This window comes from Cinclus cinclus, chromosome 13 (assembly GCF_963662255.1).
Source record: "Cinclus cinclus chromosome 13, bCinCin1.1, whole genome shotgun sequence".
Classification (NCBI taxonomy): Eukaryota; Metazoa; Chordata; class Aves; order Passeriformes; family Cinclidae; genus Cinclus; species Cinclus cinclus.
In genome coordinates, this window is record NC_085058.1 from 6,758,572 (window position 1) to 6,784,002 (window position 25,431).

Genomic DNA, 25,431 nt, shown 5'->3' on the forward strand with positions numbered 1-25,431 from the left:
TGTAAAACAGTACCATAGCTCTTCATTCTTGCTTTACAGTAGCAACCATGCTGTGTTTGCTCAGGCAACACTTCCATTGAAGCCAATGTCTTGAACAGCCACTCTGCTTCCCTCTGACTGCGGAGGGAATATCCAGTCTGGGCCCATGGGAAGTGCTTCTGTAGCTTTTGTCTTTCTCAAGCAGCAGGCTGTCAAGGAGAGGGCAGATGCAGTATTTGTAGGAGAGCAGCAGGCATGGAGAACTGCTTTGTTTGTCCTTGCTTTGTGCAGGAAACAATGATGGACCACGCGCTGCGCACCATCTCCTACATCGCCGACATCGGGAACATCGTGGTGCTGATGGCGCGGCGTCGCATGCCCAGATCCGCCTCCCAGGACTGCATTGAAACCACTCCTGGTGCCCAGGAGGGCAAGAAGCAGTACAAAATGATCTGCCATGTCTTTGAGTCAGAGGATGTAAGTAAATGGAATCAATTAATTTAAACAACATGTGGTAACGTGGAGATCTCTGAGGTCAACGGCCATTCATGGGCAAAATTTACCTGTGGGATATTGAACTGATCATTCATCCTGGATTATATCCTTTAGTCCAGTGGGTTGACACAAAATGACACATATGTGCCTCCAGGCACTTGGAATGAGGTGGAACCATTCTGGATGTCTTTTTAACTGAAGCCAAGTTGCTTCTAGTGCCTTGGCAGGGCTGTATAAGGCTGCCCTCTACCCAGTCCTGGTTCCCTGTGGCAACTGACCTGTAGCTGTATGTACCCTCAAACATGCCACTTGATCCAAAGTGTTTAGGAACACATTCAGCTGTTTATTTTTCAGTTATCTTTTTTCATCCCTAGCAAAAACTACGAATTAGAATTTTTATATAGAATCATAGAGTTCTGTCCATCTCTGCTGAACATCCTGTTTCACTGTTGTGAAAAGTGCTGATGGGCCATCTCATACCTCTTGTGGCAAAAGAAGATAACCTTGCTTTACTGCTGTTTAATATCCAGGTTTGGGATTGTAGTGAATTAGGTACTTCTATCTGAAGTGGCAGAGCAAGGGACTTCAACCTAAAACATTTGTGGAAAAATATACCAAGTCAGTAAAACAGAAAAAACAAAATTTGTTGTCTGTTTCTAACTTGACAGTAAGAGGCAGTACTAAATATCTGTCATCACTGTTATTATAGGAACAACTATAGATATAATTTCTAGGTATATATTTAGGTGTAATACAAATTTAAAAATAATAGAGTTCTTTAGGTCAGACAGTCATAACTCAGAGGTTGCATATATTTTGAGCTAAGCAATCCATTTTCATTATTTTAAAGCAATTAAGCCTGTGAAGGAGAAATGGCACTGACTAAAGGTTAGAGTGCTGGACTGGGGTTGTTCTGAGACCCAGTTAGCTCAGCATTGTCACAGCTTCCCTTGGGTAACCTTTTCAAGCAACTTAATTACATTATCTCTACTGTGCATATGCTGAAGACTTTCATAAACATTCACAAGAGCTCAGAGATAGAGGTGAAATTAAGATGTGACAGCTGGCTCTTACAGACAGCAGTAGAGTAGAGCACGACATCTGGAGATGTTGGTTTTGAGAATGTGGAATGAAGGCAAAAGCAGAGGATGAACTACAGAGAAAGCAGTGGCAATGGAGATCAGAAGGACTTAGTAAGGTCTGGCGATGAACTTTAATAATGGAATGATATGAAAATGTCCTGAGTGCTTCTGTACTACCATACTGCCCAGGGCACTGGTTGTAGCACCAAGCCTGACCCAGTTCAAGAAGTGCTTGGACAATGCTGCCAGGTGCACAGAGTGAAATTCTGGGGATGTGCTATGCAGAGCCAGGACCTGGACTGGATGATCCTGACTGGTCCCTTCCAACTCAGCATATTATGTCATTCTGTACAAACCCCTTGGTGTAGAGCAAAGACTTGAAAATATGCTTTGAAATATGAAGAAACAATTTATGACTGGTTAGGCTACTTATGTCCTTGACTTTCTAAAGTCATTTTCCAGTCTAGCAGATTGGTGCTTTTGTGTACAGCAGCACAAATGAAGTAAGGAAACAGCCTATCAGCATCAAAGAAAACACTTGACCAGTAGACTGTAAGAAGATACAGATTTATAATGTCCAGAAAACCCCATGCATTCAAAATGCATTTAAAATGTACTGACTGTGTAAGAAGTTGTGTTGCATTTCCAGAATACAGATTTGATCAGTAATATTTTCAGGGAGTGCAAGGTGCAATTAACAGCTCATATAATCAGGAGTTATTCATATGCCTCAATGACTCCACAAATAATGACCCACAAATATACAAAATTCAACATGGCATTCTCCTATGAGTTGCAGCAAACTTAGAGAAAAAAATAATTCAAATGTAGAAAAATTTGACTACACATTCCTTTTACTGATTTTTGTTTCTCAGTGTTCCCTTGCCATCTAGTGGAATGTGCAACTAAGTGCTCCAAAATTTAAGAAAGACAGGGTTTTGAATGGGTGTTGTCAACATCAGCAAGCTTTAATCGTGGCTCTGACTGCATTCCTGAAATGATCGCTGACATTGCTAGTCGAGGTGTTAATGGGAATAGCTGTCCTAGATGTGCAGTGGGTAAACAGGGATATTACTGGTTTGCTGGGAATATGGGACAGGCACCATGGCAGTAACAGGGGAGCAGATGGCTGTGTTGAAGCAGCGTTTTCAGTCCTGGAAAACCAAGGTGGAAAAGCAGCAGGTGACAGCACAACCAGAATGATTGGTGCACACATGTCTGTGCAGGCATGTGCAAGCAGAGCATCCCTCCTCCTCACCCCTGCAGACAGACTGTGTTCAGAGGCAGGGCTTGTGGCACTCTTCCATCAGCTCTGCTCCACGCTGGGCCAAAGCCAGGACTCTCCAGTGTTTATTGGAATGGGTACATGAGCAGCATATGGCTGCTTGCTACTGAAATGTACTGAGGAGGGGAGAGCAGCAGGGGATTTTAATGGAGTTTGCAATTAGATTTTGGATAGAATGGGTTCTTTCTGTAGAACAGACCTTAAAGTGACTTTATATCCATGCTAACACTGAAACTTTGCAGGATCCTTATTTTGATTCTGTCTTAAAACTCAATCTCTCCACTAATTTCTTGTGGTTTCATTGGTAAATTGTTAATCTGTCCTTTCTCTGAGCTGTTTTTTCTACATTCTAGGCACAGCTCATAGCTCAGTCAATTGGTCAGGCTTTCAGTGTGGCTTACCAAGAGTTTTTAAGAGCCAATGGAATTAACCCAGAGGATCTCAGTCAGAAAGAATACAGTGATATCATCAATACCCAAGAGATGTACAATGATGATCTCATACACTTCTCCAATTCAGAAAACTGCAAAGAGGTAAACCAGTTTTGGATTTCAGATTGATCCCCTTTTTTTTTTCCCCCAGAGTAATGTAGATCTCAAATATTTTTTTTGACATTTATAAGGATGATGTTACAATTTCAAGATGTGTCCTTTGTCAGTCCTGTGTACTAAAACCAGCTTTATGTGTTATTAGGATTTCTTATTTTCATGTTCAGGGTCTTTCTGTTTCCATTGAACAGAATAGTAATAAAGTACATTTACATCTGAGCTAGATAAGCTCTCTGCTATTCACAGTACAGTGTAAGGTGATTTTATGTTTCACCTAAGTACTTACACAGAAAGAGCTGTCAGAGCTGTGGCTTTCTGCAATAGATAACCTCAGCAGAAGTAAGCTGGCCATCAGCATTCCCTGTCTTTCCACATTTGAGAGAAAAGAAGTTCATGTATTTGCTTCAAGAACACGTTCTCTGCTTAAACTCTTCCACTTCATACGTGTTAGCTGTTCTGTGGTTACTGACAGTTCAGGGGAAGGCATAATTTACATTACATCAGAGATCTTACATGAACGTGCTATAAGTTCATGAACATGCTGCAAGTATTTTCAATAATTAACAATATTAATAATAATAATGTTAATAATCATTAAGGGGTCCTTGCCTGAAAAGAACAAACCCTGAGATCAAGAGACAACCTGAGCAGTACTGGCAGGAGTGGAGCTGAACAAAGCCTAGGCTGCAGGCACTGCCTTAGCCACAAAATGTTAGAGCCTTCCCCTCTGGTTACCAGGTTCCATGGTCAGAAACTTCCTTAGCATTCATTCCCTTGGCATGCAGTTCCACCACTTCCTACAGAGTTACCCATGTGTTAGTGTTGACCTTCACCAAACAAGTGGAGCATGCCCCTGAAAACAAGCAGCTGTATGTTCCACAGTTAACATTTAAGCCGTGCTACTACCTAATGGCAAAGAACAGAATTTGGTTTGTGACTTGTAGATGTTAACTGGGAGCAAGTGAGATACTCATGCTCAAAATCAGACGAATCAAAGCAACAAAAAAATGTTTTTCCTTTTTAATTGCAGCTCCAGCTAGAAAAACAGAAGGGAGAAATTCTTGGGGTAGTGATTGTGGAATCTGGATGGGGATCCATTCTACCCACCGTTATCCTGGCCAACATGATGAATGGAGGCCCTGCAGCACGTTCAGGAAAACTGAGCATTGGAGACCAAATTATGTCCATTAATGGTACCAGTTTAGTTGGTCTACCTCTTGCAACATGCCAAGGGATCATAAAGGTACCCCAAACTTACAACTCTATGCTGTAGATTGTAAGCCAACAGAGGTGTAATCTTCTGACAAGTGATCCTGTAGATTTCCAGCAGATGTAATTTTCATATCACTGCAAAAAAACCCCAGTAATCTGTCATTAACAGAAAGAGAATTAGAGATTCAGGAGTGGTATTGCACAGAAATTTAGGGCTGGAGAACATGACTACAGTTTTGTTACTGGGCTATAAAAAATGAGGCCAGGTCTGTAAAACTTGCCTAAATTAAGTTATTCATCTGTCTTCAAAGTTTCAAGCTTCCTCACAGCCTCCAGAATAAGATATGAGGACTGAAATCTCCGATGCATTTTTTGGCTCCATGCAGATAAAATGGTTTGAGGCTGGTAGACAGCAGGACAGATCAAGTGAGCAGATGAAGAATCTGCAGACACGATGGAATCTCTAATTGTCTTTAGTCACAGAAACTAAATCTGATGTCTGTGCAAATTTACCAAGAGCAGCAGAAGCAGGACATTAATTAGACAGATGCTGGAAAAGGGCAAGCAGTAGTCAGTTTTGGTTTTTATTGAAAGATTTGTTTAAATTTCTGTAGCAATTGAAGGCAAAATTTTAATGTTTTATTGAGCCAAATATCTTGGGAAATAAATAAGATAAATGTATCTCTAAGTTAAGAACCAATTTCTGTTAACTCTCACTGTTCTCAGATCACCTGCTTAACACTCTTGCAATTAGGAAATCACAGATGAAGGTGCAGTAAGATTAATTTCAGAAATACTGACTTTCGGAATATCTTACAGGGACTCAAGAATCAGACACAAGTCAAACTGAACATTGTCAGCTGTCCTCCTGTTACTACTGTCCTCATAAAACGGCCAGACTTAAAATACCAGCTGGGCTTCAGTGTACAGAATGGAATTGTAAGTTTCTGTGTTCATTGATTGTTCTGCAGTTTCTCCTTTACATTTTGTTTTTTTCTTTTTCAAAAAATGTATGGAAGTACTGAAAAAATCTTGCATAACCTCACTTTTTCTAGTGTTTATTAAAACCTTATAGTCTCTGAGTAATATAATGCAAATGGATGACACTGGGAGAAACGCTTGAGGGATTTTTCTACATAATACAGCAACAAGATTTGTAGCCCAGATTTTTTGGTTCAATAGCCTGATCATGTAAAACATGATCATTAGTGCCAGAGTTGCAAAGAAAAGTTATTCTGAAAAAGGTTTTTACAATTATAGCACTTTAATCTTAGATCTGATTCGGTGTAAAATTTCATTACACACTCACTAAGACTTTTAATTTTTCTTCTGCTGTGCATAATTCATGTCGATCACATGATAGTAGGCAAGGGAATATAATTGTGATCTCCTCTTATTAAAAACTCCTATAAAAACAAAACCTCTCATTACAGAGTAATTGTATAGGTTGTGGCCCAGGTATCCCTTCTCTGCGTGCTGCAGCTTCCCTGCAATAACAACAACAAAGAGGAGAACAAATGCAGCAGGGAACACTTACCCCAGGCAGCTCAGGGTCCTCCTCTTGCAGTTCTTGCATCCCGAGCCATTCTCTGACACCTTTCCAAAGCAAACTCCCACACAACGAGCTCAGGCAGTCACTGCCTTTCTGGGGGCTGACATTAGCATTAGAGACTGGCTGTAGTGCAGGACCATCACCATTTCCTCTTCCTCCAGTCTAGGAAAAAAAATAATCAGGCTGCTCACACAGAAAACCACATCACAAAGGCTGTGGGCTCTGTCCCTTGTTTTGTGAAATGCATCGATTGAAGTTGCCAGATCTCTGCTGGCCACCCTCTGAAGAGTTGGAAGAGTAGCAGGTAGGATGTGGTTCATGGGCCTTCCTGCACTTCAGCAAACAGAGGGCTCAGGTGGAATGGGTTTGCAGCTCTCCTGGCCATCTCTTAGTTACCACTCCACCCAAATTTAAAATGTTCCAACCTAAGATCACATATAAAGGACACTGCTGCATTGCCAGCTGGATGAACTCTGAAGTGATTCCTACCCCAGGATCTGTTTCACCTGATCTCACAGAGGGTAGGTTACCTGTTTGAGGCACTGATCGCTCTCCTAATAGCTCACCTTTGTGAATCTTGTATGTTCCACTGCTGTAGGATCAAAAGAAGGGAATACATTTAAGGACCTGTAAGCATCACTGTGGTGTGATGATGAAGTTTTCAGGAGCCCATTCACACCTTTGGTGGGGGTGGGATCAGGGCTGGGGAAAAGAATCAGGATGAGGTGGATTAGGAGCATCCCCTACCCTCACACAGACAGGGAGTCTGTATGATAACCTATTTATTAATTTACTATGTCCCTGCTAATTATCTCCAACATGACTGAAGCCTCAGTTTAGTAATTTTGCAGGCTGTGCTTGTTTTCTGTCACAGTGTGCTCCCTCCATCTACTGGCCATTTGTCACCACACTGGCGGATTCATCATTCCTTCCAGTTAAATGAACAGCATTCAAATGATTTTAAATATAAAGTTCACCAAGTTCAGCAGAAAAATCCTTTTCATCTAGGGAAAAAAAAAAAAGCCTTGCAGTGCATTTCATTTATGAAAAGTCTGTTTTAATATGAAAGCCAGTGAACAAAATTATGAGATTAACATCTTTTATTAGGCTGCTATGGAGACTAACATCTGGGCCTGTAAAATCCTTTCCTCTGAAAAATTCTCTCAACATTTGAAAATATGAAGCAAAATATGTCTCTCTGGTAGTTTGACACTGTACTCATTAATAGTAGTTTTGTAATTGCAATTGTTACAAGTTATTATAGGATCCAGAAGTAATATTGTTATTCTTTGTTGGCTCAGCATTAGCACAGCAAAGAAACAAATGGCTTGTCAGAACAGGTATTAAATGTCACTCTCTGGTAGAACATTACCTTATTATTCTTGTAGCCGGGCCTTATTTCTATGCATCCTGTGACAGCAGATTTGCAGTGGTTCCTTTTCATCCTGCCTATCTCATCTGTGCAGGATGCACAGCCATTATAGTGGGGATAGCCCATAAACACACAGAATAGCTTCTGCTCACACAGAAGCACCATCTGAGCTGGGTTTGCCTGCACAGGGTGTTGAGCAGATGCAGATACTGCACTGCTGCAGCTGAAAAGAAAGGATGTGCATATGTACATAACATGTATGAATGTTGTAAGATGGGAGGTGAGCATTAGATGACCTATCAGCCATCTTCTGAAAGTCATTATGCTAAAGTTCTTTTAAAATTATATTATTTAAATACAAGTGGTCCTTGTGTATCACATTACTGTTTTCTATATTTGGTGCTTGTGTATCACATTATTTTTTTTTCTAGATTATGAAAAAAATCTGTGTATTACGAGTTATACTTTTACTGCTGATAAAACACCACTTCTCAGTCTAGATCTCACTTTCTCTGAGAACTCTATCTATCCTGTCCCTAGCCTAGCACAAGCTATCTAAAATACAGTAAAACTTTACAGAATATTTTATTCTTTCTTCCCTGCTTTTGTTTACTGCCATTTAAACTGGCAAAAAATTTACAGGGTTTCAACAATGTAATATAAAAGTGAGATGAAGAGAAATCTGTTTTTAACAGGTTATGATAAAGGCATTTACACAGAATAAAGTTTGTGTGATGCTATTTAATACTTAACGCTTTGCTACTCTATGGACAGTTGCAATAAAACTGATTGTGAAGCTACTGAGGTTTCACACCTGATGTGCTGCAGCTTGTCTAAGGAATTGCAAACTTCACAGCTGAGTGGATTGAACCAGTGTGGTTTATACATTTTGTTTTCTTATTTTTCCCCTTTGGTTTCCAGAGTTAATAGAATATAGACTCATGCTTGCAAGCAGCAGATGTTTCTTGCTTTATCTAATATTACTATAGCTGTTGCCATATTCAACAAATACAACAGGCTAAGGAGTCCTGGCTGAATAAAATCATATTTACTTAGATACTGCTATGTTAAGCTCACCAGCTTCAGCTGTCATAGCTCTACTGGCTGGAGACAAAACTTTTAAGGCTGCTTTGAGTCAGCCCTTGCAAATACAGAAATCACTAATGTGTGCTGTAAATGCAGAGTACTTTTTTCTTTGTGTGTTCTGTTTCTGGCTTAGCAGGGTCTGGGAGCCTGGGCAAAGCCACTCAGCCTCTGTGTCCGTTTCTCTTTCTACCTCATTAAAACACTTAATGCTCACAAAAGGAGCATGCCTTCCCTGGAGAGGGATTCCTGAATGAAGAGACCACTTTCTATGTCTGGGGCTGTTAGAAAGAAGAAACTCACTGATGGTATTAAAAGTGCTAAAAGTGCTTTGAGACCCACACAGTGAAGAGGCTCTGCATAGATATGCAAGCCATTATATTTTCCTTTATGCCGGTGGGGTGAGGGATTACATTTCCATTTGTTGCAAAGGCTTTTATTTCAGCTGTACTGTCTCTCTGTTTTCCTTTACAGCACGAAATATATATTTACAGGGTTTCTTTTGGTGCATGCTGCTTTTTGTCCTTTCTGATTACTGCTCTCAACAGCAAGGAGCAAACTTACTCTAACAGTGAGTTGAATTGAGAAGCTTTCTGTAAGAGAGATCCGTGTAGTACAGCTCATTTTGTGAGCTGTGTGATTAGAAGGCAGACTACCTGCAAAACAATATATTGTACATGACTGAAATTCAAGACACAATTCTGTGAAGTGTTTCTTTCCACTGAAGCCCATCAGAAATACTTCAAGAACCACAGGAGGTAACACTCAGCCATTGGAGAGAGCATGGTGGAAGAAGATAAATCTCACTGCAGAAGAAATGTGTTGGTTTTTTGCTTTTTTTCTGAAAGCTGAGAAAGGCCTTTTATAAACAAAGAATAATGATATAGTCTCACTTCTCATATCAAACAGTCTGAACTTCGAGTGAGAAGGGATTTCTTTTTTTATAGTATTGTTATTTGTGGAGAGGAGTTTAAAGGAAGCTGCTAGTGCCATACAGGAAAATATTCCAGTCAACCACAGACAAAGTTTTACCTTCAACATGTTCCAGACTGGCCATCTCCCCACATACTGTGCTTCTGAATTAGGTTACAAACTCATTGGGGCACAAGCCACATGATATCATACTTGTATTTAGCTCTGAGCAAATGACCAGATTGCAGCAAATAATGATTTTTGGGGTATCATTCTAACTGCAGAAACAGGCATTAGTTGATGCTCCAGCACTCATTTTTTTTCCTTCCAAGAATTGTTTTTTCTCAATAAACAAAAGGTAAATCCCAACGCTGCTGAAGTCTGCTTAGTTCCAGAGTTCAAGCTATACATTACCTGCCTTGTGTGATTCGTGGGCTTTGTCTTTCAAAATAATTTACGAGCAATTTCTAATGCACAGCAGCCTAGTCTGCCAGGGAGGATCCCCTTGCAGCACAGATACTGTTGCTAAGGAGGAAACCTTTTCAAATCCCACACTGTACTGAGATCTCCCTTTCTGCCTGTATTCTACACGTTGCAACAACCTCAAAACACTTCAGGTAGCAATGGCTGCTGGGACTCTGCACTGAATGTAGGTCTTGTAGAATTATTACCCTACTGTAGGGATCATAACATCCAGAACTTGTGCCTGGTTCTTTACTGGAACCTGAGCTGCCAGTTACAGAAGAGTGGCCTAACTTGCCTTCTTCATCCCAAGCTCCTTGTGGCCAGCAGCACTGAACAACGTGCAGGGAAACTGTGACCTGGAGAGGAGAGCCCTCTCCTCTTCTGCAGGGGTACAGGAAGTTGTGTCCCAACAGTGAATAAATCTCTCTTCCCTAGTCTCCACGTCCGTGTGGCTACAACCACATAAAATCACTGTCAAAGGTGTGTTTATGCTCCCAGTTGGAAACTGAAAGTGAAAACTATAATAGGCAGAAATGTCAGAAAAAACTCCCTGTAACACACCACTAAAGCAGCATTTAAAAACTCATTGATTAGCACTTTCAACAAGCATCTTCTGGAATCCTTACAGTGTCACCGCTCATTATTATGCATTAAATTCGAGTAAATGCTGCATTATGATATTTCTAAACTTCACTAAACACTGCTTTCTCTTGGCAGATTTGCAGCTTGATGCGAGGTGGAATAGCAGAGAGGGGAGGGGTAAGAGTGGGACACCGGATTATCGAGATCAATGGGCAGAGTGTCGTAGCTACTGCTCATGAGAAGATAGTACAAGCATTGTCTAACTCAGTGGGAGAGGTAAGGAAAAACGTCTTTATCCAGAAAGCAAAATACTTGAAAAATGTATGTTTCAGCTGAAAAGAGTGTCAACACAGCATTAAAACCACCAATTCAGTACATTGAGTTAGGCACTAATAAACAATTAACATTTTTTTCAGTAACCAATGATGCACATTCATTGCATTTTTTCATTCATTTTTAATAGTTCCTGGCATAATTCTGTACTTTCAACATACCGTCTGAATTAAATTAAGTGATTAAAGGAAGAAATCACTCAGGTGTGTTGGCTGTGAAAATGCCTCTTGACTTCTCACCACAGCATCTGCCATAGAAATGAATTACTATGTCTGAGAGATGCAAATTGATATACATTTTAATAATTTAATTTCCAACTTACCTTGAGAATAAGTTAAGACACCTCTCTCCAGTACTTCTAGAGAGATCAGCAGCGAATAAGCAAGATTGTCCAGTTTTTCTAAATCCCTCTTGAATTTACTGGTAGAACCCTGGCCAGATTTCCCACTAGTTCCTCTGACAAAAATCAAACACAGTTGGTTTCCTTCTGGAAAATGATACTTGCCAATCAGAGTATTTGCACTTTGTCAGGAGCAAAGCTGTAGGTCCCAACAGCCCCTCCATGTCTTTATGGTTCATCTTTGCTGCGTAACTTCTCACCTAACATAGGAATATAGCATGAAACTTATCTTTACATCACAGAGAAGATACCAAGGCAGCTGGTGAGGGTCTGTATTACCAGTTAGTAAAGTTCCCTTTCCTTTCCTTCCTCTTGTGTTGTCCAATAGGTATTTAGAGCTGTACAGTTCTGGTGGAGCCCTGATTACCAGAGCCTTGGACTCTGTCAGTCTGTGAAATCCCTCTGGCCCTGGGGACTGGAGTCCCAGTACTCCTTGAGGAAGGAATTTAAGTACATTAGCCATTAGAGAAACTGTTCCAGCAAACTCTTGACTGGCATTTAAACGTCAGGTAGCAAAGTCCAAGTTTTGTGTACAGAGATCATACTGTATTTAGGTAAAAACATGAAATGGCATTCCACAGAGAAGGAAAATACAATACAAATCTTATAATCCGTTAATACCAGAACAGCAGAAGGAATTTTCAGAGAGGTTTGTGCTACTTCTTATTTAACATCTGTAAATTTTACTGTAATTGGAGTAGGGTGTATCAACAGAAAGTGTTTAGATGGCTTTTAAAACTTGTATTATGTGACATCATATAACTGTCCTTAATAAATAATTAAAAAACAAAACAAAACCAAACAAAAACCACCAAACTACATGAGAAAAAGCAAAGACAGCAAATCAACATTTTAAAACCAGAGAACTTAGAACTAGAAACTCTAGTAACGAATCTATAGAAGCCAGGACAAAAAAAAGCACTTTGACCACAGGGAGAGACAGCAGGGACCTTCTGGATTATTTTAAACTAGTGCCAGCTCTATTAATGTCTGTGTAATCAATTGACAGATTCACATGAAGACTATGCCAGCTGCCATGTTCAGGCTTCTAACAGGTCAAGAGACCCCCCTGTATATCTAACATCTTCCATCCAAGCTGAAGCTGTCCTAGCTGAAGAGAATTTTGTATTTTGTATGAAAGAAAGGCTTGGAAGCTGATCTGAGGACTCCAGAACAAGGAACAGACAGGTGTCTCTGCCTTTTCTCTCCTTCCTTTCTATTTCTTTGACAAAAAGTGTTGAGAAGGATGGTCAAGGACAATAATCACTGACAAAAATCTTTGTAAACATTTAAGTATTTTGAACATCTTCTAAACTCTTTTCCCATAGAACTTAAAAGATATTTATTTGTAACCTTTATGTGGAGTGATGTATGTCTGTCTTGTTTGATAACACAGTGAATGTGAATATTTGATGAATGAGACTGCAGGAAATGGCAAAGAGAAACAATTATAGAAAGTTCTGGCTGCCTCAAGTTAAAAAAAATCCCAGTCCCATAAAGTGGTCCAATACTGATGACTTTGCATAATTTTAAAACTGGTGCTGAATCGATGGTATTTCAGTGGAAATGAATGTGTGCAGTTCAAACTTTTAGATTCTACTGTAAAGAAAACCACTGTAGTACTTGGTATTGTTATGACAAGTGTAACCTGTCTGGCAAGGTGTGAACATAAACATGTAACAAGTGTTTCATATGCTAAATAAAGAATAATTGCCACAAGATTAAAAATCAAAATATTTATTTAGATACATATTTATTTTTAATGCTTGTGATTTTTATGATTTAACAGAGTTATTTCATGGATAACTTATTGCACAGGTTGTGTATGTGTTGGGCTGGGGTTCTTTTTCTTTAATTTTTGCAAATTAATATTTTGTTCATATTAGCTCAAAATGGGAAAGCCATGCTTACCTGTTTCTGTCTTTTATAAAGCATTCTTATCTAAGGTAATGTGTTCTGAATGTAAATTGTTTTGACAAATAACCTAGCACCATCAACCATATTAGAATGTGTGTAGATAAAAAAAAAACTAGTAGTAAAGTTGTATTCCTTATGAGATAAATGTTAATTGGTGTAACTTTGTCTATTTTTTTTTCTTCTGGCCAAGGCCTTGAAGAAAATACACTGTGACTTAAGAAGCCTTACCATGCAGTAACTGAAGAGCTTTAGATGACTGTACTTCAAGGAGTAGTGTGTTGCATGCAACTGACCTTAGGAAAGAATTAACCTATCACTAATAAATCTGAAATAAGAAAGGAAGCTTGCTTATTTTGTTTGTTGTGTAACTTTACATAGTAAAAAATTCCAAGTAGAAGATCATTTAATTCTTCATCTAAGTGCAGTTGCAAAGGTCACAGATTATTTTTCAAAAAGAAAATACTCTCTTGAATTAGGAATTTGTTTATCATTATGCTCTTGAGAGTAGAAGCTTTCAATTAGTACACCTTGTTGCCACTGGATGTCACTGTAACTTCACATCAATACAGAAGCATGCTATAATTAAAATACATTAAAATGGACGAATCTGTAAAACTTAAACTACCTATCTTCAGCTATATTCCTTTGTGACCTTTTCACAGGATGTCTGCCCAGCTCAGAGTGACACAAATGAAACCAATATATGATTAAATCTAAAAAGGAAACTAAGGCTACTGACAAGCGCTGCTGCAAAAAAATAAAAACCCATAAACATCAACCTGTGGTAGGTTCTTTATGAGAACCTTCTATTTAAGGCCTTTCCAATTTCCTCTGAAAGAGCCAGGATGAAGCTTGTACTGTTGTTGTTGTTGCTGGCAGACCTGTGTTTATGCTGGTAATGAAATCAGTGTCAATATCTACTTTTTGATATTTTTTTAAAGATCAGTGTTAAATAAATCATAAACACAGCAGAACCACAATAACATGTTTTAGCAATAAAACTGTCAAAACTATGAATTGGAGTAACAATTATTTTCGAAAATATTCGAGGCTTTGCTAGATAAAAATTCCTCTAACTTCCTATCAGTTGGTGTTTGTAAAATGTTGGTGAAAGATGCTTTTTGGAAATGCAGAATTTCAGTCTTCCCTAATGCATCTTTTGGTCACACGCTGCAGGGGATTAAACATCAGTTCTTGGTCACTCACTACTGCAGGACTGAACTTGTGAACATTCAGAACAAAGCAGGAATAAACCACACTGTAGCCAATACTGGAGTCTGAAAGGGCAGCACTGGGAGGGGGGAGCAGTTTTAATTGGTCAGATCAGTTAGTCTGGAATGAAAGACACTGGAAATGGATTTGAAGCAGCCATGTATGTGTGTATAAATCACCTTTATGTTTGGATCCAAATCAGTTGTGGAAAAGGCAAAGTCCAGAAATACTTTTTTATTAAAACACTGACGATAGTTAAAACACTCTGAGGTACATTAAATAAATACAACTTTTAAGTTGTACAGCCAGTCTCTGGTTGGTTTGCAATGGTTTTCAAGAAATGCTGGGAAACATCAGTAGCATTTCTGTAAGTACAGTGAAATATTTCTGGTTGGGAAAACACTTGTTATGACTTAAATAAATTAAAAGTTTGCAAAAATCAAGGCTGAAATTTACATTCAGAAAAACAGCTGTTCTCATCCTGCTGCGGGGGAAAAAGCGGAATTCCAAAGGAAGACACTTTTTCCTTTCCAAGTCATCCACTACTTGTATTTCTCCCAGTCCTGGTTTCTTCCACGAGTGTCTCTGCTGGAATGACATACCTGTGGATCCTCTCAAAGGATGGTCTCCCGGCAGACTCCGATTAAGCTGCGTGGCCTCTCCCGCTCCAAACGGCGGCCGAGCCGGGGCTGGCGCGCGAGGGCAGCGGCGGAACTCAGAGCGCCGCAGCTCTGCAGGTGCAGGTCTCCCTGCAGGTGCACATCTCCCTGCAGGTGCACGTCTCCCTGCAGGTGCACATCTCTCTGCAGGTAAAGATCTCTCTGCTGGTGCAGATCTCCCTGCAGCCGCTTCCTGCGGCCGCTCGCGTTCTGCTGGGAGCTCGTCATCACCTGCGAAAACAGGCAGCAGTGGAGAAGGAAAACATGGGGAAAACAGGGTAAGAAAAGTTCTCATTTAAGAGCTTCAGTCTCTGAATAAGATTTCATTTAAGCTGTTTAACACTGAAACTCTTCCAAAGGAGGTGCAGCCCTCCAGAACCCCTCCTGCTTCTGTCCTTGCCGCTGGTCAGGGCTCAGGACTGAGCACCTGGAAAGCACAGCCAGGCTTTCTGTCTGAACTGTAGTGCAAATTGTATTGTTGCCCAATAAATACAAATTATTTCTTACTAATGCCATGTTACTATGAAAGAGCTTCTGTACAAATTGTCCGAAGAACTTAAACTGTAAAAACATTTAAATAAGGTATTTGTCTAGGGAAGGTGGACACATTTTTAGAGCATCAGTGACCTACCTGGTCTATGATATTGGCACTGAAGATGGCTTCTTCCATGTGTCTCTCATCAGACTTAATGACTGACCGTATGCTGTTCACTACATGACGCACTTCTGGAGGGAGATTACAATTTGAATGTTCCAAAAATTTTGCCACTAAAATTTTTGTGTCTTTATAGGCCTTAAGGTCCACTAAGGAATGTGGCCGCTCTTTTGAGACTGTGTGAAAAGCCTTTGGCTTTAGGTGCAGATCAATTTTCCTTGTATCCCTCTGTTGTCCAGTTAGTAGGAAACTGCTCAAAGAATGCTGGCAAGCAGAGGCAGCCATACAAGAACCAGAGACAGGAACTAAAAAAGGGGGGGAAGAATATCTTTAAGGTAATAGTTTAAAAAAAGAGAAAGAAGAAAGAAAAAAATGGCAAAACAAATATTGTCACAAAGTTTTTACTTTGTCATAAAATGTGTTTTGTTTGAAGAGTAGCAAGAACATGCAGTCAAGGAAACACTACAAAATGGGAAATTTTAACCAAGGTCAGCAGTCAGACCTTCCCATGGCCAAGGAGGACTGCCATGAGAATGAGTGGGTGGGTATTTAAAGTACTTTGCAAAGCAGACATTTTGCCTCCACCTTCAAGGACTTCAGTTGACATTAATGATAAGGAAACCCACCAGCTACTCTGTGTCAATACACTTTACAAGTTATGTAACTCAAAGTTTTCATCCCAGCTCCATGCCCCAACCTTAAGATCAAAGTTCTGCCTATTTCTAGGCCTTGGAAATTATATGCAAGAGAGATCAGTGAGAGACAGGGAGAAAACAAAAATGCTGATCTAAACCAGAGGACCTAATTCACAGCATTTATTTGCATCCAAGGCAGGTTCCATCAGCATTGTGTACCATACATGTATACTGTTAACTGACTTTTCTGCCCCAGATTTTTAAAGCTCATTTCTCTCTCAGAAACTTCTCATTATTTTTAAAAGAAAATAAGGAAACCCATCTTCTGCTTTAGAAAACCAATTCTCACCTGTTTCTCCTGTAGCTGGAGATAATCCTGCATCTTGGCACTGCCTGCACACAGAAGTCCAGGCACAATTATCACCTTTAACCAAAGGCAGACAGAAAGAGCAAAGTCAACCCCTGCTGTCCTCTGCCCAAAGCAAGGAAAAATGCACTGGAACCCTTTATTATCTCCTTTACAGAATGAAACTACTCAGAAGAAATACTTCTTTCAAGATGTCCATTCATAAAGAGAAGCTACTACACCCAGAAATGCCCTATGAGTTGTTACACAGATACAAGCAGGAAGACAGAGCTCATGCTTTATGGTTTCCTCTGTAATCCTACATATTTCAGGCCTAAGTGCTGAAACTATGGAAAGCTCCCTATAGAGGCAGACCTCAGAGCTTTTCTTGTATTTCTTGGGTAGACGGAATCTATACTGGAAAATGGGAAAAACGGGAAAGATTAATCCCTCTTATTTCTACAAAACCAGAATTTTATTCCATATTTCCCCTCCTTTTTTAATATAGTCTCATTATTTTCAGTAAAAATGTAACACACCACTGTTTAAATTAATGGGCAGGTGAGCAGGATGGTACCTTGATGAGCCAACCAATAACAAGGGTTTATGAAAGTTTGGATGCCATCTAATGACAGTTTCTGGGATTCCAGCATGGGGATCAATGATGATGAGATCACACTGTACAGTAACTACCACTGCAGTTTTTTTCATTTGTGACAAGATAGAATAAACCCTCACACTTGGTTGTTTAACTGTTTCCAAGACTGAAAACCGTTTTGAACTTCTAGGTAGCTCAGGAGAGGTTTTCTTCCACATCTCCAGGGACAGTTTATAATGAAAAGCTGTCATAATCCTCCCTGGTAAAGTGAATAATTAAATGAAGGAAACAAATGTAGGATGCTATAAACATAGAAAATTTGTAAGAAATTAAGAGAGACAGCTTCTGTTCTGTCTTTAATTTGTTCTATTATGCTTAAGTACTGCAGCACATGAATCATGGCATGGTTATTAAGAGGAGACACTTCAGAGGTTCTGTCTTCCCATCCATTACTAAACTGTTTAACATACTTGTGGCAAGTCAAAGCTACACAACTGTGTATGACCCTGAATTATCTGGAGCACAAACACTACAATAATCACTCAGGCACTTAACTGATACAGCCACATAGTCTAACATAGCTGAACATAAATGAAGTTTATTGTAATAAACATCTGTGCTAGAGTTGATTTTGTCTGCCTTTGCCATGACAAACTTTACAGGCAAAAGGCAGAAAAAAGGTGCAAACTATTAACTTTTAAGTAATTTTTTTTAGGAGGGAGCTATGTCTGATAATGGTATGTGAACCTACCATTTTAATATTGTGCAGGGAGTACACAGTTTGTATAAAGACAGCTATTAAACTAAACCTTCATTTAGAATTTCTCCTCTAGGAATGACAGGTATTTCAAAACAAGCAAGCTGACCTTCAGCATTAAAGATTTAATGGGATACTTATTTGACTATAACACATAGACTCCATCAGGTCAAGATGCGCATGAAGCAAATTACTGGTAAATTCTGGTAAATTCATTAGATCTCATTGCTGTTGTGTCACTGTCCTGTTGCACATAAGCACCATCCCCATGTCAAATAATTTATGTTCCAAACTATGAGTAGTGCAATCACAATAACATTCAAAACCCATTTCACAAAAATCTACACAGTAAATTTCAAGGTTGTGCTTCGAAACCTCTTCAAGTTGGCTTGGAAGTGAGGCAGAAGATAAATTAGTAATTTTTGCTTGTAGCAGAAAGGCAGTGTCTTAAGAAAAACCCAAGCCCCAGCTATAATCTGACCACTGTATTTTCCCTTTTGTGAACATGGCTAAAGCTCCTCCAGCCTCAGCTCTCCAAAGCCCACAGTTATTAGTATAAACAATGTGTAGTTACAGCTCTGGCTTTCATGAAGTCAAGTCCACTTGAGCAGTTCTTTTACTCCAGGACAATTTTTTAGAAGTAGATGTATTTTACTGAAAAACCCAAACTGATGCCTTAAGTTTTAAGTTTTTCTGTTCTGCTTGGGTGTGCTTTTCTGTTGTGCTTTGGTGGTGAAGACAAAACATTCCTCTTCCAGCTGGGGACTCAAGGACAATCTCTTCAAACTTCAGGCCCTAAGCATAAATAACTTGAAAAGGGCAGGCAAGCAAGCAAGGAGGATGAAACTTCCATTATCTGAGGCAATTAATTGGACAATTGACTTCTGTATGCAAATGGACTAAAACCTATAAAAATGTGGAATCTCGTGACCAAGCTCTCTTTTGCTTCCCTCTTGGAGCCATCCAGGCAGGGGCCACGACTGGTACAGCCAGAGTGTGGCCTTTGAAGGCCCCACAGTAAATATCCATTTTATTCCTCTTAACTCTGTCTAGCCTCTGTTCCAGCTCCTCCAGGCATCAAAAGTATTTGTGTGTTGGTTGAGGGAGCTCAGTTGGTTCCCTTTATCTTTGCCTATTATGCAATTCCGTGGGTATATTTGAAAATTCTGCAGTGAATATCAACAGTCAGTCATGAAAAAGCAAGATCAAATGCCTTTTTAAACTTACAAAGACTGTAACGAACTTCAGTTGTTTAACACAGCTTAGGAAAAATACAGTTAGGGAAAATACTTAATACAGCCTCAGGGCTGCTACAAACAGCCAGAATGTGTTACCAGATCTGGGCTCCTTCTAACCTATGTATGACTTCCAAATCAGGTTCAATAAAAAGCAGAGGAAAGGGATGCAATGTAAACCTTCACAGACTAAAATTTTGCAAACTAGTTTGCCAAACATATGCATGAAAGAATACATCTAGGCTTAACTAGAGACTCAACTCAATCCTTCCCGTAAGGATTTCATTACGAAGTGTCTTCTGCAGGAAGCAAAAAATGGCAATGTAGTTCAGCACCCAGCCCCTCCAAGTCACTGCACTTGCTCCCCCCATCCCGTGTGTCAGTATCTCTAGAACTTTCTCCGCCTCTTTACTCCAGTTTTCACTAAGACCAGTTACACCTCAGTAATGTCCAACCCATGTCCCTCCATGCCACTTTTCCAGAAGAGATGATGAATGTACTTAGGACACATTAAAAAAGAAGGCAGAACATCTGCTCCACCAGGTGTCCAGAGCTATCAGGAACACGTGGGTACGGCTGCCCATGGCAAATGCTGCTCAACGAGCATATGGAGCACAGTTCTGGAAAGCTGCAGAGCCTGATCCAGAAGAGAAAGGGTTGTTCATGACTTTCACACAGCAGAAAGGATTCATAAATTCCTACTTACTGCCTGCCTGGCAGCTTCACAGCATGCATGTCTTAGCAGAGTAAATGTCATAAAATAAATGCAGACTTCTAGATTAAAGATTCGCTTTTCCTGGCCCAGATGCAGAGGCTACATTTCTAAAGGTAAAAGACATTCAGTTACTGAGCTAAGTATGAAGTCTCTGAAATTCATAAATATGAAAGAAGTGTAATAGAACCAAAACATCATCCTAAATGAAACCTGTTATTTCAATATTTTGTCTCATTTTGCTCTGAGCTAGTCACATGATTCTTCCTCTAGATCCCTTAGAAAGCAGAAAACAGATCTTGTAGCAGCAGAACCCATGGCATTTGAAAAGGCTTTTAATCTTTACTTTCAAGCCAATGCTCTGGGTTATCCACCTGAATGTCTCTGAACAGCTTAGATCCCTTTCAAATGGTTTAGACAGTTATACATTGCTGCTATTATTCTCTACTAAATCAACCCTTTATTATTCACTAACAAGCAGATTTTTATGAAGATACTCTGTTCAGCTAACATATCCTCTTCCCTACTTTTCTAAAAGGGGATTCCTAGCAGGAGACACTTATCCACTACAGCCAAAAGCTTACCTTTTCCTTTATCATCTTGTCATATGCCTCATGTTCATTTCTTTGTCCTTCAAAACTTTTCACCATACACCCCATTGTCAGTAGTCACAGTCACTGCCTCTGACATGCCCCAATACTGCCAATGTCAGTGTCACCTTGAGGAAACACATCCTGCTGTACAACAAGCATGACAGCTCCAGTAACAGTTTCCTGAACAGACCCCAGCTACCATTACACATTTTAGTTTAGCCTCTCAGAAGTACAGTAACAGAGGTGGAAACAGCTATTCAAAACATGGTTTTCTGAGCAGTGCAGAAAGAAAGGTGAAATTTAGAAAATCCAAAATTAATTTCACTCTGTCAATTTTTCCATTTCCATTCTTAAAAACTTTCAAATTTAGAAAATATGCATGGAGCTAAAGACTTTACACCTAAGATAACCCTCTTTAGAACTCTGCATATGATTTCCAGCAGCACCCATTCCTGCACAAATCAGTACTAGTAGTTTGCTCCACGTTTGCTGCCCTGCGGTCCCACACGTACCTTCAGTGGCAGACGAACAGGACGCAGGGGCACTGCTGGATCGGACGATGTTTGAGTTTGAGGCTGGGTGTTTTGTAACGTGCTGCTGCTGGACAGCAGCCTCATGGCCACTGGCACATGGTGAAGTGTTTGCAGGCCCAAAACAGGGAGAGGTCTGGAAAGTAGCAGGAGGCCGGCTAAAGTCCACACAGCAGGTTTTTCTTTGCTTCAAAGGTGGCGTGGCACTGCTCTCTTGAGCAGAACTCTGCAGTTCTCTTTCTGAGGGGCTGTAATTCCCTGAGGAACAGTCCAAGGACCTGCTGTGGGTACAGCTGTTTTTCAGTCCTTGAAGCCTGTCTGTAGAGGCTCGGCTGTGGGAACTGTCGCCCTCATCAGGAAAGCCCTCTGAGCAAGTTCTGTGAAAGCTGCAGTGAGTGTGGCAATCCAGGCCACTGCAGCTCTGGTCTGCAGCCCCCTTGGGGGTTATGCAGTAGGGAGAAAGATCTGCAGAGTGGAGAGATCCTTGAACTTCCAGTGAACAAAAATCCTCGGAGAAGCTATGGTCTGGGATATCAACAGCCTCAGAGACCATCAAAGAGGTGCTCTCAACAGAAACTGAAAAACAAGAGATTCAGAGAAAAATAAAAACTTCTAGCCTGCCCTCCCAATCTTCTCTCTCCCCATGTTCTGTAAACTAATTTAAATTTAGAAGTCTCCAAGTTCTTTTATCAATAAGAACTCAAAAGCTCTCAGATGAAGAATGCCAAAGGGAAAAAGCACTGAAGTAATTTACTTCTTTCTAGTGTCCTTCAGCAAATACATTTCTGTGCTGTTCTTGATACGGACGTTTCAACTTTAAATAAACAGGCTATGTACTGCTTCTCATTTACTTGCATCCTCAACATCTGTGCTTCAGGCAGCAAGCTTCCTATTCAGGCTCCTGGAAGCCATGGAGGAAACTACTCTTTGGAGAAGTGTGGGGATCAGGAAGCCACCCATGGTTGAGGAGAGGGAGGGGGAGAGGAGAACTCAAAACTTTATCCACTCCATCTTTAAGGAGACAAATGCAAAGCTACAATCACCTTGTGTGCTGAAGTCCGGGGTTGTGTTCCTCTCCCCCAGGCTTGATTCAGATGCTTGCTGAACAGCACCAGTACCCTAAATGAACATTTGGAATAAAAGAGCTCATTAACCTGCAGCTTACCAAAGTGTAGCGCTCAGGACCTAAAGGACACATCTGACAATGCGAGTCACTTTCATATGAGCTGCTATTCAGATTGAAAGCTACTTAAATTATTTTACATCTTTGGGTCAGGAGCAAATGCAGGGCAAGGGCACATGCTTAATGTAATTTTTCATTTTTCCAGAATCTACAAGGTGAATTCATCTTGAATTCACAGGCACTTGGGGCTGTAGGCTCATCCTACTAAACTTAATGCAATGCTTAACACCAAAGTGGGTTTGGTAAAAGCAATCTCTATTTCTACAGTCTGCGTTTCTCATATTGTGCTTGTTTTTCTGTTCACCACACTGTATCACCCTACAACAGGAGAGGCAAAACCAGAAACCACAAAAACAAGCACAAGAGCAGTATTTCCCTTTAGTTATTTGTGAAGCTGTTACCTCTTATGTGTTTTGAAGTCCTGTAACATCGTTGCCACCCAGGTGCTCTCCAGCCTGTTGGAGATTGCTGAATGGAGACAGTATTACCACTCACCTTTTTTTCTGAAGGGGTGGCTCTAAGGGGGTAACTTTCCCTTCACTTTTGAGAATCATGTGAGCAAAATATAGAATCATTCCTGCTGGAAAGACTGGATCCATAAATATCTGAAATATAGGAAGTTTTCTTTCTACTGATTTGATTAGACTTTGGATTGGACCTTGTTGCCAATATCAGTAAGTTTTTAGCTGTTCCTTGGGAATGTGATTATCAAAAAAAATATTTCAATACATAGCTGGTAACAATAAATAAGGAACAAGATTGAGCAGAAAGCATCATATCTACTTCTGTCTGTAGGGCCACAATTAACTAGTAGAGCTTATTATGGTTCATGGCAGTCCAGAAATCAGCATCAGTCAAACCTGGGCAAACCTTTTTGTCAAGCACTTAATCTGTGTCTGACCTTCTAAAAAATTGGATGTGACACAATAAGTCTAAAGCTATTAGGGAAAGAGCTTCCATTTCACATGCCAGTGTACAGTACAGCACACATTTGTGAATAACTTACTGTGCTATTTTATTGTTATCTATCTATCTATCTATCTATCTATCTATCTATCTATCTCTCTATCTATCTATCTATCACTTTCTCTGATCAAGTGACCAGGAAACTCCTTTTGATACAAATTTAGTTTTTAAAAATTATTTTAAGGGTTAGCAGATACAACTCCAAACAACTGTTCCAAAGGACAGTACCAGAAATATTTTAACTCAGCAAGAGATGGATAGAGGACTGGGAAGCAAAAGAGAAATTGCTCATGTTTTTATCACTTCCCTTGAAAACTTCTGAATGGCTCTTTATTGATTGTATCAGAGTATCACATCTGTGGTAAAAAGTAAAATGTGGTGTCACTTAAAGTCACAGATTGTTCCTGAGATCTAATTGTGGAAGTTCTGGGAACTAACTAGAAAAGCAAGAAATTTTCACGAATGGTCTTCGTTGTTGTAGAAAATTCAGACTGACTACCTTTTGGAAGAAATAGTATAATGTTTTAAAGGTGTCTATTTCTTCTTAAATATCTAGGGAGTCTGGGGGCTTTCATAAATTCTTCATCTAGGTGATTTCATAATCACTGACTGGAAAATATCTGCTGAAAATTTGTACTGAAATACTTATTGATACTCTACATTGACTCTGAATAATTACTAAATGTATTTTATATGCATTTGGAATTGATTAACCTTCTTGCTTGGGGGAAGGAGAACCAGGATTTTAATTGTTGGAGGTAACACTGACAATTTTGAAGCCAGATCAGAGCTTTGGTTCATACAGGGACAGCATATGGTTTCCTGCAGGCCCCTGCACAGCCAAGGGTAACAAAACCTTATTGAATTCCACATCCTCAGACAGTCACTAAGCCATCGAAAGAAAAAAGGAAGAAAACCTCTGCTTTTAACAAGTCTGCACAGCCTACAGGTTAGATAACCTTATAAAAACACTATTGAGTTAGCTCACCCAGAACCCTGATCTGTCTGTTCTTATCTTTTCTATATCCCAGTCAGTACTTTGCATGGAAAACAGTGTGAAAACCACTTTTTTATAGTCATGAAATGGGAATTCCTAATCAGTACAGATGACAACAGCAGTTTTTACGTGGATGCAGCCACTTAAATTAGCACTGACATTGTTGGCCATAAAATGCATGAAATATCGAGTCTAATTTGGTACAATTTAATAAAATTCTAAGGACCTCAATCCATTTAAAAACAAATAAAACCTACTGCTTGATGCACGGTAAAAGGTTTTACTATTATGACATTATTACATAATGGTTCCCAGAAGCACATTTGGAGCTAAATCCCTGCCATGATTTCCATTGCCAAGCCTGCCTTTGAGGGATTTATAAATCTCATTATTTCAGTTCCTACTGTACTGTGTTCTATGGGAGCATTTGCAGCACATAAGAACTCAGGTCTCCACTTTATTCTTCTTGTAGACCCAAAACTGTCTTAGACTTTGGCTCCATTCTCCATTTACAGCTCAGCTGGGACACTAATTGCAAAAAATACATGAAGGCTTTTGTTGTCAAGAAAAATCTGTGGCTACAGTGTCACTGTAGGCTTTGGTTATCCCTGCCAGTGAGCTTCAGTGCTGAGACACAGAGCCTGCCAGAGCTGCTCTCTGAAGAGCAGCTACCAAGTTCATATAAACACACTCCTGGTAAGAAACTGTGTAATTATCACTTTTGGAAATAAAGTCACCATTTATCTTCACTGGTGACTAGGTCAAACACCTCTGGAACTCAGGTGGCCAGAGGTGAACAGACAAGGTCCTGAAGGTGACCACAGATGCCAAAAGTGAACAGTGAATACATCTCCTTATTAAAGCCAAGCTTTAAAGCTCTTCTTGCAAGAGCATGACTTTACAGCTTTAAGTCACATCTTGTTAAATTATATTTTGGTTACATGCTGGTGCTATTGTACAGCTGAATACTGATGCTCACACCAAGAGTGGTACCAGTTACAAGAGTGCCTAAAATGATTCTGTGCTTTACTAAAAATACACTTTGCTAATCCTTACTTAATACCACATATAAATTCTTATCACAGATAGGAGTCTTCTCTTTGCCCCCCAAACCATGCATGTATCACTTTTGTCCA

At 39.9% G+C, this 25,431-nt stretch overlaps 2 protein-coding genes across 3 annotated transcripts in view; one reads left to right on the forward strand and one right to left on the reverse strand.

The window, feature by feature from the left end:
• The window catches only part of APBA2 (amyloid beta precursor protein binding family A member 2), a 36,072-nt gene extending 23,691 nt beyond the window's left edge, over positions 1-12,381 (forward strand). For both annotated transcript variants that reach the window (XM_062501337.1, XM_062501338.1), the window contains 6 exons: positions 271-456; positions 3,195-3,374; positions 4,420-4,632; positions 5,421-5,540; positions 10,703-10,843; positions 12,310-12,381. In XM_062501337.1, the coding sequence (XP_062357321.1) occupies positions 271-456; positions 3,195-3,374; positions 4,420-4,632; positions 5,421-5,540; positions 10,703-10,843; positions 12,310-12,381 (912 nt within the window). The remainder of the gene's footprint in view (positions 1-270; positions 457-3,194; positions 3,375-4,419; positions 4,633-5,420; positions 5,541-10,702; positions 10,844-12,309) is intronic.
• Positions 12,382-15,043: 2,662 nt separating this feature from the next.
• ENTREP2 (endosomal transmembrane epsin interactor 2) overlaps positions 15,044-25,431 on the reverse strand; it is an 89,214-nt gene continuing 78,826 nt past the window's right edge. Inside the window, exons 9-14 of the mRNA XM_062501564.1 lie at positions 22,193-22,268; positions 21,132-21,725; positions 16,728-16,802; positions 15,720-16,048; positions 15,276-15,319; positions 15,044-15,185 (exon numbers count right to left, since the gene is read on the reverse strand). Of these exons, the coding sequence (XP_062357548.1) occupies positions 15,044-15,185; positions 15,276-15,319; positions 15,720-16,048; positions 16,728-16,802; positions 21,132-21,725; positions 22,193-22,268 (1,260 nt within the window). The remainder of the gene's footprint in view (positions 15,186-15,275; positions 15,320-15,719; positions 16,049-16,727; positions 16,803-21,131; positions 21,726-22,192; positions 22,269-25,431) is intronic.